General features: G+C 47.8%; 1 protein-coding gene across 3 annotated transcripts; it reads left to right on the forward strand.

Annotated features, from left to right (window-relative positions):
- The first annotated feature begins 18 nt into the window (after window positions 1-18).
- MRRF (mitochondrial ribosome recycling factor) lies at window positions 19-14,369 on the forward strand. 3 transcript variants are annotated; one of them, XM_026062212.1, is made up of 6 exons: window positions 19-727; window positions 1,178-1,333; window positions 2,573-2,691; window positions 5,603-5,694; window positions 11,584-11,743; window positions 13,386-13,450. In XM_026062212.1, exons 1-6 carry the CDS (start codon window positions 556-558, stop codon window positions 13,422-13,424), a joined length of 738 nt encoding a protein of 245 aa, XP_025917997.1. In that variant the 5' UTR covers window positions 19-555; the 3' UTR covers window positions 13,425-13,450. The 3 variants fall into 3 exon arrangements, with proteins under 3 accessions (XP_025917997.1, XP_025917998.1, XP_025917996.1); XM_026062213.1 differs by lacking the exon at window positions 13,386-13,450 and adding an exon at window positions 12,942-13,379 and having other exon boundaries at window positions 20-727; XM_026062211.1 differs by lacking the exon at window positions 13,386-13,450 and adding an exon at window positions 13,475-14,369 and having other exon boundaries at window positions 21-727.
- Window positions 14,370-17,282: the final 2,913 nt, after the last annotated feature.

The raw sequence follows: 17,282 nt of genomic DNA on the forward strand, positions 1-17,282 counted from the left end.
GGCCGCCGCGGGGGGGGGGAGGCCGGGCCTCCTGTGGCAGCCGGCGCCACCTGCCCCTCCGCGGCAGGCGAGGAAGGGGCTGACTTCTTCTTGGGCCTGTTTGCAGCTCTGAGCGCAAAGGAGTCTCGGTCCGATGTGGTGGCCTCTCACGGTCTTAAACGAATCCTTTAAATTGCGGGGGAGCTTGGGGGGTTTGGAGCCTCAAACCTTCTGCGGTAGAAATTAAAGTTTGCACTCAGCTGACACGCAAATGCTAGATATTTAGGCAAGATATTCCTTCCTGAATGTGGAATGCGCCTTTCGCATCACAGCCTCATAGCCCTTTGGCTGGATGCTATGCAAACGCCCAGGGTACGGTCTGTGCCACTGAATCAATTCTTACTTACATGTTTGCAACTTCTGTAGGACCAGGATCAGGCCTGTTGCCCCATGTTGCCTGAACTGTCAACTCGCATTGACAGGTACAACTAAGCCATGAAGCCCTTTTTTTTAGCATTCAAAGTGGACCACCTGCCTTCTCTCTTTTCCAGGTGAGTTAAAGAGGAGCTGTGAACAATGGCTATGGCCCTGAGATGCTTTCGGCAACTGCAGTCCCTGCTTTATCGTTCTTCATGTGCAACAAGGGTGCTGCCACAGGCTCCTGCAGGCTGCCCGGCCCTGCTCCTGAATGGCTGCAGGCAGTGTGTCCATCAGATGATGCTGACTAGACAGCTAGCTACCAAAAAAGGTAAATATGGCAGTCTTTTTACTAGTGTGCTGCCAGATACTACTGAAAACAGAATTTCTTATCCCATTTATCTCATGTACCAGTATTGATCTAACCTAGGCAGAGCACAGTTCTGGGGGAGCTAATTTGCCTAACTGTATTGCAGTGTACATGAAATTTTAGTCCTCCCTCTGGGGGAAGTACTGCATGGAGATGTTTGTTGGCCTGGGCAGTAAGTCGTAATCTTCACACTCCACGCTGGAGTTAATACCCAGAGTGTGACATCCAAATACATTTTGGATTATATATATGCTCAAGYGCTGGGCTACTTACTCATTTAAAAATATACTGCAGTTATTTCAGTTTATCTTAGGCTCTGTTCTGAATCTAACAGCGATTGTAGCGGTTTCTTTCTACTTTCTAATCCAACAGGGAAGTGTTGTTAGAAATTTATTTTGTCTRTAATTGCAGCTAAAGGTAAAGGGCAGGCTCAAGCCAGAGTGAATATCAGTGCTGCCTTAGTTGAGGATATTATCAATTTGGAAGAAACCAGTGAAGACATGCAGGCGGTGGTAGAAGCTCTGAAAGAAGATTTCAGCAGAAATCTCAGTATTAGAACCTCACCAGGTTAGTAACTCTCTTGTATAATGTTGTGCTATCTGTAAATAAGGTTACTAGTCTTTGCAGCATACAACTGCATCTTTAATTTTTTCAAAATTGATTTTCTTTTTGTTTAGTTATTCACTAGGCAGCAGATTACTACAACTTTGACATCCCCAACTAAAGGCCTTTTTCACCCTGAGCTTGACCAGGAAGAATCCATTTTTGTTAATAGCTTCCTGGAAATAGCTTTTGTAAGTGGGAGATGTCAAAAGTGTCTAACTGAACTGTTTGCAGATGTGATGAAGAAGCAGGTTGTCAGCTAATGGTGCAGTAGGGCAGGAAAAATCCAATTGCCATTAAATTAGCCTTTTGGAAATTGCCATCAGGCTGGTGTCTGGCATATACAAACTTTTTTTGCTATACGTATTTGTGGTTAGTGACCTTTACAAGCCCTGCTCACTTAGTGAATTTTCTGTTTTAGAAAGAAACATGAATATATTTGACTAAGCTACAGTTACTATAACACTCTGAACATACGTATTTATAAGTAGTATCAAGTTTCAGGGATAAAATTTAACATTAAACAATGACCAAATTTGAATCATTCACCACCCCTGCTCTGGCTGGGGCACTTCAGTCTTTAACGGAGTTGGAAAGTTTAGCTCAATCTCTTAACTATTTATTCTAACCATAGGTATTTTTTTAATTGCACTGATAAAGTRCCCTTGTCCCACGTGCCTTTTTGCCTGTTAACATTTTTGAGAATAAACTAGGGAGCAGATTAAGAGTAGCTCAGGGAGAAACTGAATACTTTAAATTAGACAGTGTACAACACCTCCTCTTGGGACTTGGAAAAGAACTTTGAGGGCTTAAGGGAACACTGCTAAGCTAAAGACAATAATTTCCTTGATTTTTATAGCAACATTTAGATATTCTTTAAATTGTAAGAATTAAAAAAAAAATCTTTTAATTATTCATTATCTTTGCTTAGTTTTCCTGTTCTGGTAATGAAAACAAACAAGAGTTTTGTTTTTGTGTTCTTGTGCTCTAGAGTAATGTTGAAATGTTTAGCTTACAAATACCGCAGGGCATGCATAAGTCCAACAGCAAAACTGTAAGTCTGAAAAAGAAATTCTTTTCTTTTRTGACATCTATATGTTGCCTAATGGAAGGAATGCAGGACACTGCATATGTCTTTCTACTCCATTATCATTCTGAACTGCCGTGTCGTACTGAAATTCCACCGTGTTTCGTTCTTTTGAGGGGCCTTTGATCACATAATTGTGGTGACAAAAGATGGGAAGTTTCCGCTGAACCAGCTTGGGCAGATCTCACAGAAGTCACCTCAGCTCGTTGTAGTGAACATGACCAGTTTTCCAGAGGTAAGGAGRCATTACTGAAGGCATTACAGGCAGGTAATTACCAAGGGAACAAACAGGTCGATACTGAGCAAAGGAACATTTAGAGTAAATCAGTCAACTCTGACAGTGGCTGAGAGTTCTCACTGCATCGCCTATCGCTCCTTGTGTGACACACAACAGAAGTCCTGTTTTGCTGCTGACTGCACACTGCCCTGGGCAAGTGACTTTCCAGCACTGTCCGGAGTACAAGATACCTCGCATGTGCAGCGGCACCGGGGTCTGCCCAGCGTTGCATGCTGCCTGTTAGGCTATGATTGCTCTCAGGCTCCCATCCAATAAATCCCAAGAATATGATCATTTTGCTTTGGGGACTAGTTTCCCATCAGTTGCATCACAAAGAACTTGATGGAAAGACAGCATAGAGAATATCATAACTAGGGCAGTGCCGTGCTGGAAGGACACCTAGATAATTGTGCCCTGCTAGGTCTCTTCATTTCCTGAGCTTTTACTGCGCCCAGTAGTCTTGCACACACACTGTCCTTTGGTTCACCTGAATTACACATGTGAAAATGATGCTAGATCTGCCCTTTCATATTTATGTCAGTTCAGTTCCTTATGAAGACTTGGCTGTGCACAAAACCATGCTTGTAGTTAGAATAGTCTGTATTTGTGTTGGGGGCACCATCAAATTCCTGTAAAAYRTGCTTATTTACCGCTCTCTGAAAGCTCATGGAAGAAGCTGCTGATGTAGCYTGTGAACATCTGAAAAGATTGTGCTATTCCCCTGGCAGGACTAAGCTGGGCCTGTGCTTAGTGCTATCACAGGGCCTGACAGGCACCACTGAAATTAGTGAGCTCCTCTCTTGACAGTGCCTTCAGATCAGGACCCCAAATTAGGTGCTTTGACATGCCCCTTGGAAGAGCCAACTCCCCTTAATTTTCTGCAGGAGCCTTAGTTAGACTTGCCCCTGCATTAGGTGCATCCCACCTCCGGAAAAAGCATTCRCAGCCCCTGTGGAGAGGGCTGTCACTCAGAGAGACCGGAGCAGCGTGTGCAGACACAAGTAATAATGAGTGCAGGGTGAGCTGTTCATCCAGCTCCAGGTCTGGAGGTTTGCCAAAGCTTATCTCTATTTATTTTGCAAAGGCTTTCCCCAATTAATTAAGTCAGCAAAGTCTCAGAGGAGGTCAGTGTGAGGTACTTGATGCCTAAGTGTTTCTTAAAGCGTATCCAGCATGTATAATGACTTTGAAGAATGAAGGCCCCTCATCAGAGAGCACACGGAGGTGCCTCAGGGTGCCAGAGCTGAGAGGGCTGGAGAAGTCACTCCATGACTTAGCCCATGTCCAGGCAGGAACTGAGACAGACTGAGAAATGGGCATGTGTGAAATTAAATACCACCATATATATCACTGCCTRCAGTTTTTTTCTAAGCCAGGGACCCATTTTTCACTTGAACTAGAGCTATAACCGTTTCTCTCAATGCAGTTGTTTTATAACATAACCGTTCCAYGGATAGGTTGAACTCCGTAATAACATTATGCACACATTTGCCTGATGTCATTATTTACAGCATATAGCCAATACTTGATAGTATTGAAAAGGAAACAGAAATGTCTGAAGAATCTGGGAAAGAAAAATYGTAGAAAAGGATTTGCAGGGCCAAATTCTGTTTGATGTATCTATGCCTGAGATTTATATTAAAAAAAAAGACTGTCTTTTAAGCATGAGTATTTATTTCAACAGGATGGGGGCAATATTGCAATATTTTCCCCTTCCTCTATCTCCTCCAATGTATGCACTAAACAATACAGCTTTTACTGAACATTACCTTCCTACAGGGCAGGCACTGTCCATAGAATAACACGTTTATAGTACTAATTTGCTGAGATCATCTTTGTTACGTTTTTTCTGCCCTTTTTATGTTCTAAAGGGCAGCAGTTATGTTTTACAACACATTGGTACAGCATTCATTGCATTCAGTGAGGTCCACACACATTGGAGACCTAAACAAATATGCAGAGCTTTAATTTGTGCCTCAGTTGATAAATACTGGACTTCATAAATACAGTCTACTGTAGTAGCTTGGATCTAAAGTCAATGATGGGGAAGAGAAAATGCCACACTAGTGCCAAGAGAATACAAACCTGTTCTGTTCTGTCATTGTTAATGTCAAAGAATGAAACAAGCTGGCAGGGCACTGTCGGAGTCTTCGCAAAACTGATTTGACCGTAAAATTTGATGCTCTAAAGGTACACCGGTGCTCTGTGATGGGAAAGGAAGTGTTTAAACACTTTGCAGTTACCAAGCACACCTGTGCACCTCACCTTTTAAGCAGAGCAGAGTGTCAACACAGCCAGCAGTGATGGAGCCTTAAAAAGTTAATCCCAAGTAATTCGCTGTAAAATAAACTTAGAGCCGAGCACGGGCTCTGTTTCTCAGCCAGCTGCTACTGCCCTCATGTAATGTGGTTAGGTTGTAGTGCTGAAGCGGTTAAGTTAGTTAACATTTCTAAATTGGCACTTTGTGATTTCTAGTGGAAAACATTCAACTGGAATTTTTAAATGCTCAGAATCTTTCATCTCCTTTGCCGCAGTCAGGCTATGCCTTGGGAATTTATTGCGGTTTCACTCTGCATTGCCCCAAACCATTCAAATAGTTTCAAAGAAGCAAAACAGTTTTCTTTTGTTGTTGCTTCCCTTCCCCTCTCCTCCCCCCTTCTTGCCCTCCGTACCCTGATACCAAGAGCAGCCATGGTTTCCCATTCAGTTTGATCAAAGCTCTCTGCACCAATGTAACTTCCTGATCTTACTGGTAACAGAACTAAATGTTTCCATGTTCTGTGGAGATGGATTGCCAACTATTGACAGAGTTCTGGCATATGGGAATAATTATTTCCTAATTCCCTTTACCTTTTGATCTGGTTTACAGAGTACAGCTGCAGCTATGAAGGCTATAAGGGAAAGTGGAATGAACCTAAACCCGGAAGTAGATGGGACAATAATTCGGGTACCAATTCCTAAGTAAGTAATGATGGCTGTCTAAATTCATGGTTATACAAGATAACGTAGTAGGTTGCAGCGTGTSCCTCATTGTCCTCGGGTGCGTAAGCCTGCATGATTGCTGTGAGGTCTTGATGCAGCTACTCTCCACACAGCTACCCTCTTTTGTTTTCTTTAGGAAAAAATCTGAGCACCTAAAAATATTTGGTGGAACTTCTTCCAAGTGTCTGAGCTCTAAGTCACCACATTTTGGCATCTGATGCCTGGTCTCATTTTCTTTATCTCCCCTTGCAGAAGAGGCTTGGGCCTAGCTGGCTGCAGCACTTTGCAAGAGACAGCCAAAGACTTTTGAAGCTGTGTTGCCTTAATTCAAGGACTGATTCCTTGCTGCTTTTCTGCAAATTCTTGGAGTTACATCAGCCTTGAGCAGCAGTAATACAGTAGCRAAACAGTAGTATTAGAGGTGAATAGCACCTTGTTGCAGAGAACATCAAAAGGAAATGATGGAAGGCAGAGGGAGGAAATTGAGAGCTTTGACTAAAAAAGCCACTCGCTCTCCTCATGTAGTACACACCTTACAACCCATGGCAACAYGGACAGTCACCCTGCTTGGAGTGCTTTGGTTCGCAGCATGTTGCTGTCTCAACACGAATGAGTAGGATTCCTTTCAGATGAAACTAAACAGAAAGATATGTTCTGGGAGTGCACCTAGTGCTCTCCCGCTGCTCACGTGTGTTCGCTCCCTGCGACGAGACTGGATCTTGTGTAAAGCCAGACCTCCAGCTYGGAGCTGCCCTGCAGCTCGGCTCTCACTGTGCCACGTATCTTGCTAGCACGGGCACCGCCTGTAATGGGGGAGTAGCGCTGCTCTGCCCAGGTCTGGGTGGCGCAAGGTAAATTCATGAGTTGCTGTGGGTGCTCCGACCCTGCTGCGGTGGAGGCAGACGTGGATGTACAAACCCACCACTGGCCTGACTTCACAACTCCCAGAAAGGCTAGAGAAGGCTTTTACACTGCACATACCATGCACATGCACTGCATTTTACAGGCAGGTGACTTCTAAGTAAGGATGAACTAAGTATGTCTGGTGCTTTAGATCTATTTTAAAAATACTGTTGAATTTTATCTAGCATTTTGATCAGGGAATTCTAATTGCAGCTTTCTGTTGCTGTCGGTGAAAGGGAGTGACATTATCATTCTATCTGCTGATTTTCTCTTTCCCCTGTGCTCTCTTCCCTTCCCCCATTCCTCAGGAGAGGAGGCAGAGGAGGAGGGCACTATTATCTTCATAATTGCTGAGGCTCCCGGGTTGCTGCACAGTAGTTTGATTGTTAATGGGCACTTGGGTCATCCTTGAATATGAATTGCAGGGGAGGAAACTCTGAAACAGCAAATCCTGATCTTTAACAAAATATATTGTTTTTAAACAAATGTGTATGTTCTGTCACTTTCTTTTGTGGTGCTGGGGAGGAAAACCAGGTCTTTTTTCCCTGCGGAAGACCTGTCTAGTGGGCTCCCTTGTTCCTCTGGTGTATCTCTATTGCTGCTCTTGGTTCTTTTTTTGCCTGGGTGGTTGGCAGTCTGGGGAGTCCTGAGTTAAAGAGATTTTCAACTTGGAACGTGTGCCTTGCAGGTCTGCCCTCACAGGCACCTCAGGTCCCATTTTCTCACCCACTATGTGGTGATAAGACTGGAGCTTTCAGAGTTTCATCCACCTATCGAAAAGACAGGCAGTCAGCTAGAATCTTTTACAGCTTTCTAATGCAAAGGGAAAAAAATCAAATTCTGCTAGAGGCCTCTCTTTAATAGTATATCCCTGAATTACTTTTTCTAATTTTTCAAATTATTTCATTTTCCCAACACTCTAATGACGTTTATGAGAGAATATATGACAGATAGGATGCAGTGAACTTGCCAAAGTTATAGCAGGTGTGCAAAATAAGCAAACAAATCCAAAATGAAGTTACTGTAGGTATCACTTGCATATCTGGAAGATACAATATTGTTTCTGCAGAAGTTGATTCTTTCACGAGGGGAAGCACATCAGAAGTAAAATCAGCAAATCTGAAATGTCTTTACCTGTTACTAAAAACACTTTTCAGTCTGACATATCAGCTGGACACATGTGCATCGTATTTTGCCTCATGCAGGTTCAACTACACGTCAGTGCTTAAGATTGTTTCAACTGAACATTTAAAAATAGAGTTTACTTTTCAGTATTTATTCATTTAATTTTTGCATTTCAGTTTAGACAGTAAAAATACACTAGTTTCACTTGTGTTTACTTCTGCTTCCTGCTAGGATCCCCTCTATTCCCCAAGGTATTAGCTTGTTTGTGTTGCTAGCACAGCATGAGCAATATTTATTTGTGTTAAAATTATTCTCTGAGGGTTTAAAAAGAAACAAAAAAAACCCCCAGCCATGGGAACATTAGTATTGGTTGATCTCTTGGCTGAATTTGACCTGACCTTGTGCCTTTTATGGTATTGCCTCATTTTTAGGTTCATCTTTTTTGGAACTATTGTGTTACACTGGATATTGTTTGTAAATTAGTAATATTTTTACACATGCTTTACTGAAAGCCAGATGACTCATTTGAAAGTTTAATGACTCATTGTGAGCTTTCTTTTTTCCTTTGCCCTTTAAGAAACATGCAAAGATACCTACTGTGGAGAGAAAGGACTCAAGAAATTTCATTTGAAAAAAACAAAGCTGTTTTTGAGCTGCATTGCTCCAGATCTCTCATAAGTGTCATACATGCTTTTTGTTGAATAATAGATTTTGCACCCTGTGTTTATCTGCATCTGCAATTATGCATGCAGAGTATCTAGTTAAGCCCACTTTCCTTTAACTGATGCCTGTCGTTCACAGGAAATTCCTAGCATTTAAGATACAGAAATTGTTCTTACCCGCATAAATGTCTTGTGTTGGAGATCAGATGTGGCCTGCATTGTTTTCACTGTGGGTGTGCTCACGCCATATGCTGGAAGAGGAGCATCCAAGTATTGCAGTGCTCAAACCACTGGTTGCTGACTGAAGCAGAAAAAGAGGAGACGTTACCCGTCGTGTAGCTGCATTTCTAAACACGCTGGCATTTCCGCCACCAGGCCCCTCTTATCCTCGCCCCAGATAGTCCCACAGCGCAGGATCGACCCTGCAGAAACAGCAGGATTTGAGCCTGTTGCTTCTGTACATCCAAAGGAGGTGCAGCGTTCCCCCGGCTCTGCRCGCTGGCCGGGACGGGAGGGAAGGGGCTGTGGGCAGGGACCTTGGCCTCGTTCCCTGCTTCTGGCACCCCTTCCCCAGGTTTACTTCACACTTTTTGGCTTTAAAGAGGAGGCAGGGACAACGATTATTAGCTAGAAAAGAAAACATCCAGAACAGTGTGGAAGTCCCAGATGTGGCAGAATTAAGCAACTGTTCTTTAAAACCTTGGGCCTGGCTCATGCTGATGGATTCCTTAACCAGAAACAGCATCTGCCTAAAAAAAGTGCCTGTTTCTGGCATTGCTGGTAGCATTGCTGAGAATTTACACACAGTCTGGCTGGAACGTAAAACCCGCTGAGAAACTCCGCGGTGCTGCACAGTGATAAAAAGAAATTGGTGTTAATAAAGACAGACAAGGAGGCATGAAAGCTGTGACCCTGTGCCAAGAAGCATAGGAAATCTGGCAGCACTGCATAAACAAAAACATTTCCTTAAAGGCTCAGCAGCCCTAAGCAAGCGAGTGATACCCTCAGCACAGCTCACGAAAGATGAACATGAACGGGGAGGCAAATAGCCAGCGGCAAACTCGATCTCCCACAGCTGAGGCAATCGTGCCGCAGACCGGCTTGCCTCGCCACCCAGCAGGAAAGCAGATTTTCAACTCCCTCCTCCAAGTTCAGTGGAAGCAGATTTAACACACGTACACACACACACCCCCGCCCCCAAAAAAGCTGCCTGAGAACCTGACCTCGCCCAGACCTCTGCGTAYGAGCGGGCTCCGCTGCTTTCGCATGTGCCGCAGGACCTCTGGCTCAGGGTTTTGAAAGAGAGAAGCCCTAAAGGCATCGATGTCAGGATGCACAGGAAACCACAAGTAACCCTGCTCGCTTGTAATTAAGCGTTCAGATGCAGGCGCTGGCCTCAGCTGACCAGAAGCCTCTTGCCATATGTGAAGTGAGCTGGTCCTCTCCCTCCAGCCGTCCTTTCTCAGCCGCTGTCTGCAGAGAGGAGGCCGGGCCAGGGAGCCAAACCTGTCCCTCTGCCCCGGGCCTGCCCCCAGCTCAGGGCTGCGTAGCAGCGGCGGGGGCGACCGTGCATGCTGTAGCGTGTCTCTGCGCTCTACCTCTGTCAGCTTTCCTAGAGACACCGAACTCCAGTAATCACTAATCACTTCTGGAAAACCTAGTCCCTTCTCCACCTTGAAGTAAAAATAACTGACTAGGCTTCGGAATGGTCAGTGCCTCTGCAAACATCTGCTGCGAGTGACCCGACTGCTGCAGGGAGGTATCAAAGCGAATATGCTTTCCTGGACGGAGAACAAGCTCGGAAAGGGCTCGGAATCTGAGCACGTAATGACAGACTCTTTGTAATGAATACCCGCGAGGGGGCAGAGCTAGCACTGCCGTGGGAGCCCTCGCCCCACGTTTCCTGAGCTCTCCGTAGGAAGAGCCTTGGCCTCGCTGTTTCGGTGACCCAGCCTGTTGCAGTCAATTTCTAAATACTCCCATGAAATGTTTACTTTGCAATATCTTCTGCGAGCGGACAGGCGCTCTCCTGCTAGTGCGTGTTAGTAGGTGCACTGGGCTTTTCATTCTCAAGGCAATCTGGAAACTTCAAGAGCCACGAACCTAATTGAAATATTCTTGTTAAGCGTTAACAATTAATGCTGACAGCGATCAGCTGTAGATGCTGGGAAGAAGCAGAACATTATTGGAGCTAAGGTGACACACCAGCTGTTCCTGTGCCTTATTCAGGTGCTCAGACTCCTCCATCACGTTTAGTTATTAGTTTGGGACGGAAAGTTTAGGATTTTCCTGTGGAATCACAGCCATAACTGGCCCAGGATGAGGGCGGAGGTGGAGCTGAAATTCTACTCTGCCACTTAGCTGTGGGTATACTGAGCCACTAATTTCAGAACCACTTCTAGGATAACCCTCTTGTCAAACAGGATGTTAAACATGATCTTAGTGGAAATGCCTGTTAGTGATGAGCTGGAACAAGGTTGAGTGAAATATAAGCTCTATAGCTTCCAGATATATAATTCAGCCTCTTCCAGTTGCAGGGAGACTGTATTGAGTTTCAGGAATGGACGGAGGTTTCCTCACAGCTTTGCAGGAGGATTATACTTTTCAGCTCTGTCTCTCAGGTCTGGAGCTGGATTCTCCCTCCTTCCCCCAGATGCTTTGGCAGCAGAAAAAAGGAACCTAAACATTACAGCATGACTTTCAGGCACTGCACTGACAACCATAAAACAAGTAAGATTCATTCCAAGTCCCTCAGCTCAGAGCCGTGCTGGGAGCTTTCTGCTCTAGGCATGAGACTTATTTTGCTGAGGTGCATCACCGCAGCAGGAGCTGTGCTGTGCAGAGGTACCTGAGTTAGCTCAGACCGAGTCAACTAGGGGACCAAAGCAGGATGAACAGTCCCTGAGCACCGCGCTGGTTAGTGCTGTGACCTTGCGCCGTAGGGCCTCAGCCCAGAGTGAGAACTGCCTTAACACGTGCTGCTTTTGGGTGTCCTGGCGGAGCCCAGCATGGTGCTGCAGGGCAGATCTGTCTAGGCCAGTCGGTCCGGAGCCAGGAGAGTTGTCTGAGAGATACCAGAGCAGAGAGGATCGCTGGGTTTACCCAGAGTCCRGTCTGTCCTTCATGGGAAATAAATCTAGCTGTGCTACACATGACGCTGTTTTTTCCCCACTGCCAGGATAACCAGAGAGCACAGGGAGAACCTCGCTAAGCTTGCCAAGCAGTCCACCAACAAATCCAAAGATGCCTTGAGAAAGGTGCGAAGCAAGAGTGTGACCCAAATAAAGAAGTGCAAGAGCAAAGTGTCTGAAGATACTATCTGGCTGCTAGAAAAGCAGGTAATTTTTTTCCTTCTGGCACATCATGATRTTTCACAGCCCAGTGGTATGAACACAACAGGGAACATTTATCCCAGACCTTCCTAACAAATTTCCAGCACTGAGCAACTGGCTGAGAGATGGGTGACCCTGGCTGAATTTTTGGGATAGATAATGGCTGCTATATTTGCATTTTCTCTGTGAGATTTGGGGCTTGAATCTCAAAGCCAAATTCATGGTATGAACCATTGTAAACTAACACAGGAAAAGTCTTCCCTGAAAGCTTTTGTAGCTCAAGGGACTATTGCACAAGCCAGCTGACCTCAGGGAGCAAAACTACCCACATTCACGGTGCCTGGATGTTGCAAAACAGCTGGTGTTAATGAGGATTGTTCCAGTTTGTTATTAATGAAAAGGCTAGCAAGATTATCTCTGTTAGGAGTTTTTGGCTTTGATTCAGGAAAATACTTAAGCACATGCCTAATTCCCTAAGAGCAGATGTCACTAAAGTCAATTACTTGGGCATAAACTCAGGCACAAGCATAAGTGTTTTGCTGAATTGATGCCTCTGAAGGCAGGCCATTATTTTTTAGCTGTTTGTTTATTAACAGCTATAGCTAGATACATTGCAAATGCTTCAGGACAGTTCTCTGTGTGCTCACAAAAATAAACATTGATATACAGAGCATTTGTGCAAGCAGGAAAAATGGCCATGCTATTGTAACTGAATCCTGTTGGGAAGCAGTCCTCCCAGAGCAGACAGATGGTTTTCTGTATTTGTAGAGGTAGTGTCTCAAGTCCAATTTTTGCTTGTACCCAGATTTTTCAGCATGAGAAAAGATCATTCTCATGTGCCTAGGACCTCGGGAGTCAATGCTGCTAAATCAGTCTTGTAAAGCTAGTGCATGAAAACCCTCAGTGTGCTCAAACCTTTTTCCACACATCTTCCATCATGCACTCAAATAAGTGTGCACATATTTTGGCACCGTTTACATGCTTACCATCTCCAGCCCTTATTACCAGGAGAGCTGATACTGGGCCAGGCCTTTAGCAATAGCAGTTTATTTATCATTTCCAAGAAATAAAATAGATCTGTTACTTAGTACACACTAGGATTCGCACATTAAGACTGCRGCTCCTACTATTATCTAGTTTGCTGCAATAGCGGAAAGGATGCAGAAAGTAATGAGATAAGCCCTCTCTTCTCTGGCACTGACAGCAGCAGCTCTCTTGACTCCACCCTCCCCCTGAGGCAGCTCTGTTAAATACGGACTGGACAAAGTAACGTATGAGGCTCAGCCAAGAGGTTTTGCCAGGAGCCTTTGAGAGAACAGCAAAGACTGCAGCAAACGTAGGTTAAATACAGGGTGTAAGCAGACATGGACATCTTCAGATGCTGAGTGGCTCTAGCCAAACCAGCCGAGCCCGGGTGGGAAGCTCTCCCAGGTGCCTGGCCATTCGGTGCACCAGCGCTCAAATCTGCATCAGCAATAACGAGGAGCTGCAGAGAGAGTTCACGCTGCACTTTTCAGAGCCCTTGCCTGGTCCCCGTTTTCACCATGCTGATGCAACACTGGCACAGACTCGCCTAGGGCTGCTGGGGGGCCCCTAGGAGGAAAGAGTTGTTGCGCCAGCACTATTTTGATTTTTATTAGCACTTTAGGCTTTGTTTCAGATGATCCAGTCACTCCTTTCCCTCTGAACTCTGACACTACCTAGCACRTGACTCAGACTTGTGCTATGTCGCTGCAGATCCAGCAAATGGCAGACAGTGCTGCAGCAGAGATGGACAAGCTGCTGGCAGCGAAGACCAAGGAGCTGCTTGGATAAACACCATCCATACGGACACACTCCCCCCACTAGCAAGACTGGACTGCCCTGCACCCCACTGGCCATTCCTGCCCAGAGTCTAGCAGCCTCAGGTGATGGGCAGGGACAGCTCTCCCAGACCTCCAGAACCGATCTGTGCTTTGGTCGCTCCGACTGCTGATCTTCGATTGCGTTGGAGGGATGGGGAAACTCTCCTTGCTTTTATTTATTCAGGTGAAGAACAAAATTGAGTGAAGCAAGAATAAAAATAAAATAAAGATTGGAAGCTGATGGAAGGATTCCCACAACAGAAGCTGACATGCAGGAGGTGAGGCTACCCTCTGCCTCAGGAATTAATCCAGCAAGAACTGGCAGGGCTTAAACCATCCAGTGTTTGACCTCTCCACCGGTCTGCTTCCTACCCGGAGCGCAGCTGCAGGCCCGCCTCGCTCCCCGGCCCATTTGCCGTTCGAGCAACTCTCAGCCTGGCAGCGGCTGAAGCAAGGGACACAAGCAAGGGGAACCTTCCCTTCCACTGTCCTGCTGTGAACCTTGTCATATGTTTTTGCCTAAAATAACGTCAAAATGTGACATGGAGGAACAGCCTTGGGACAGCCAGTTCCTGGTTGGTCCATCCCCTTGAGTTCACTCTTCTCAAAAGAGCATTTGCCCATTGCTGTTGCCAGTGCAGTTTTCTACAGCCTTTCCAGCAAGCACCCCAGGAAGGCGCGGAGGAGCTCAGCACCAACCGGCGAAGACTGCCAAAGCAGACACGAGAGACCACAGATTTGCGATTCCTTACACTTTGGTGGGTTTTGTGAATAAAGAATTGAAACTAGTGCTGTCAGCATGGCTATTTTTGCCAGGACTAAGCACACACGAAAACAAAAGCCAGCACAGGAGCTTTCTGACGTGAACATCGGCCCTGCCCAGGCAGCATCAGCACGCCTGCGCGCGCCACTGGTGTCGCGTTTTACAGAGCGGAGGGGAGGAGGAGGTGGAAGCAGAACGGGGTCCTGCGCAGGGGTGCAGCCGAGCTCCTCGCTGCGAGCAGGTCCTTTCCAGCAGCAGCAAACAGGCTTCCCCACAGCCTCGGTCAACGGTATCGCAGAGGGAAGGTGGTCGCTGGCAACCYAGCCCCACTCCCAAAGCATGCGGGTTCAAAGACCACTAAGTGCTCTGCAGGCCTTAAATAAACAACTCCCAAAAAGTTAGTTTGTGCTCAGCGGGGAGGGGGGAGGAGGATGAAGGATTTGCTCTGCTAGGGCCCCACATGTCAACAATTTCTCCGCTTTGTGTATTTTGGCCAAAGCGCCTACCATGATAAATGAATAAAGGAAAATGGCGAGCCCAGGGCGGTTACATGGCTCGGTAAATTGCTTTCAGCTGATTGCTGTATTTCTTTTGACATTTATCAACTAGGCTTTTTTGTTGTTGTTGCAGCCTCTGCACCCCAGCAACAGCCTAGGACTGAAGCGCTTCCCTCGTACCTGCCTGGGAGCGATTTCTGCTCACTGCGCCAGGGCGCTTACTGCAGCGCCTCTGTACGGCAGGCGGGCCAAGGAGCCGCCGCAGGAGCGGGATGAGCTGGCCGGGGCTGACGTCAGCCGCGGTAGCGCCTTCCTGCACCGGGCACGGCAGCAGGGACGCGTCCCTGCAGGGGCTTCTCCTTCCTCTCCCCCTTTGCCGCGCATTCGAGGCGGTGGCCGTGGGACGGTGCGCGAGCTGGTGGCGTGGATGGCACGGGGCGGCTCGTGCTGCCCTTGCGCGCGTACGGAGGCAGGCAGCGGAGCTGCRGGCACCGCGGGTGCCGAGTGCCGTTACGCGGAGGAATTTCTCGAGTGTTTATTGATATTCCTTACCCCGTAGCATCTGACTGCACCTAAACCCTGGCGATAAAGCAAGCCGGGCTGCCCAGGTGCCAGCTGAATCACCTTCCAGGGCGTCGCTGCAGCTCGGCTGCCCCCCTCCCAGCGCAGCCACCCCCGGGGCCTTTCGGGGGGCAACGGGAGGAGACGCGGTGAAGCAGAGCTGGTTTGTAAATACACAGAGACAAAGAGCAGCGCTCAGAGCTGCATTAGCCRATCTTCCCCGGCAGGACGAACAGACAAAAGCCCCAGCTGCAGCCCTGGCACCTTCCGGCAGCACGGGACGCCGGTGGCACCCGCCACACGTGCTGGCGAGCGCTCGGCACACCGGGCCTGCTCCACCACCACCCCACGCCACCACCAGCGCCTGGGCCRCCTGCCTTTAGGATTTATCCAGCAGAGGGGAGTCTGGGCACTCGCTGCACTTACTGCGACTGGATCATGGTGGCGCGCCAGGGCGGCTCTGCGCTGGTCCCGCTTTCCCTTACGCTCTCTAAATCCACCTGCTGCTGCACCRCTCTGCGCCCGGGAGCGAGAGCGCAGGGGCTGCGCGCAGCAGGGCCTCGGCACAGGGAAGGTGCAGAGTCAAGACAAGAGACTTCCTCCGCCGGCATCGGCAGCGCCTCTGGGCTGCATCGAGCCTGGAGGGCCCCGGGGCTGATAAGGAGCCGCAGCTGATGCCGCCGGAGGGTGGGAGGGAGCTGCAGCTGCTGCGCGTAACCCGGGGGCAGCTGGGGCCGGGGGCTGCGGTGATGCTAACCACCGGCACAGCCCAGCTTGGAGCGAATGGCTGGGGCCGGGCCGGGGAGGCCCGAGCGCAGCGGTGAGCTGCCACCCCGGGGCTCCGCGGGCTCGTTCCGCGCTGCCAAAGTCCCGTGGCCGCGACCAGAGGGTTTGGAGCAGGGAGCAGAGCAGGTGCCTCCCGGCCCGCCAGCCCCGCGGCGGAGGCGAGAGGAAGGAGAAACTCCAAGGATCCTGGAAGCTCTCGACATAGTTAAAAACCAACATTGCTCTTCAAAATAGATGTGATTGCACTGCTTATGAGTCATCGAGCAGCGGCACCGCGATTGCTTTGTGCCAGGGATGCGCCTGGGCGCTGATTGTGTGCTTCCCGGATTTGTATCAAACAGAACAGGGATGGCATGTCAGAGTTTACAGCTCGCATGCATTTTCAACAGTGAGCTTTGCAAAATGTATCAATGTAATCTCTGCCTCCTATATTCCGTGTTGATTAGACACGATTTCTGGCTGGATTTTCAGAAAGCTCAAGTGCTTTTTTAATCACTACAGAAGCTCATTATTGCTTTCCAGTGACTCTTATGTCCTTCACTTCTCCTTTCAGATTAGAGTCTATAGTCAGATGAATATTGGATGATTTCATTACATACAAATGCAATCAACAGTTTTGCATAAATTTCTCCTCTTTTCTTGAGTTTCAATTGACCTCAGCACCCGTGGAGGCAGGCGCAATACACATGTAAATGAGCTGGCGTTGCCGCAAAGACACGGATGCGGAGAAACAAGATAAACTGTCAGATAATATTCAGGATTTTAAGAGATCAAAAAACACTTCCTCATTCAGCCAATCCATAAAAATGGCACCTTCAGCTGCCTGGGAATTTGCTTTTGTTTTGTTCAGTTTCTGGCTGCGGACAAAGACCGGGAACGGGCCCGGCGGTGCCGCATGCCAAGGGATGAACCGTGGAGGCTGCTGCAGCTCGGCCCCGTGTGCCAGGATGCTCGGCCCTGCAGGCCGGGATGCTCGGCCCTGCCTGCCAGGATGCTCGGCCCTGCATACTGGGATGCTCGGCCCCACGCACACCAGGATGCTCAGCCCCAGGTACCAGGATGCTCGGCCCCACGTGCTGGGATGCTCAGCCCCA

The sequence above is a fragment of the Apteryx rowi genome, unplaced genomic scaffold, assembly GCF_003343035.1.
Source record: "Apteryx rowi isolate R43461 unplaced genomic scaffold, aptRow1 scaffold_19, whole genome shotgun sequence".
NCBI classification, from domain to species: domain Eukaryota; kingdom Metazoa; phylum Chordata; class Aves; order Apterygiformes; family Apterygidae; genus Apteryx; species Apteryx rowi.

Excerpts from the sequence above, each read along its gene's own strand:
- MRRF (XM_026062211.1), top strand. The coding sequence starts at position 556 with ATGGCTATGGCCCTGAGATGCTTTCGGCAACTGCAGTCCCTGCTTTAT. Across the intron at positions 1,334-2,572 it reads CAGTATTAGAACCTCACCAG|GGGCCTTTGATCACATAATT; the intron begins GTTAGTAACTCT and ends CGTTCTTTTGAG. Across the intron at positions 5,695-11,583 it reads ATTCGGGTACCAATTCCTAA|GATAACCAGAGAGCACAGGG; the intron begins GTAAGTAATGAT and ends CCCCACTGCCAG.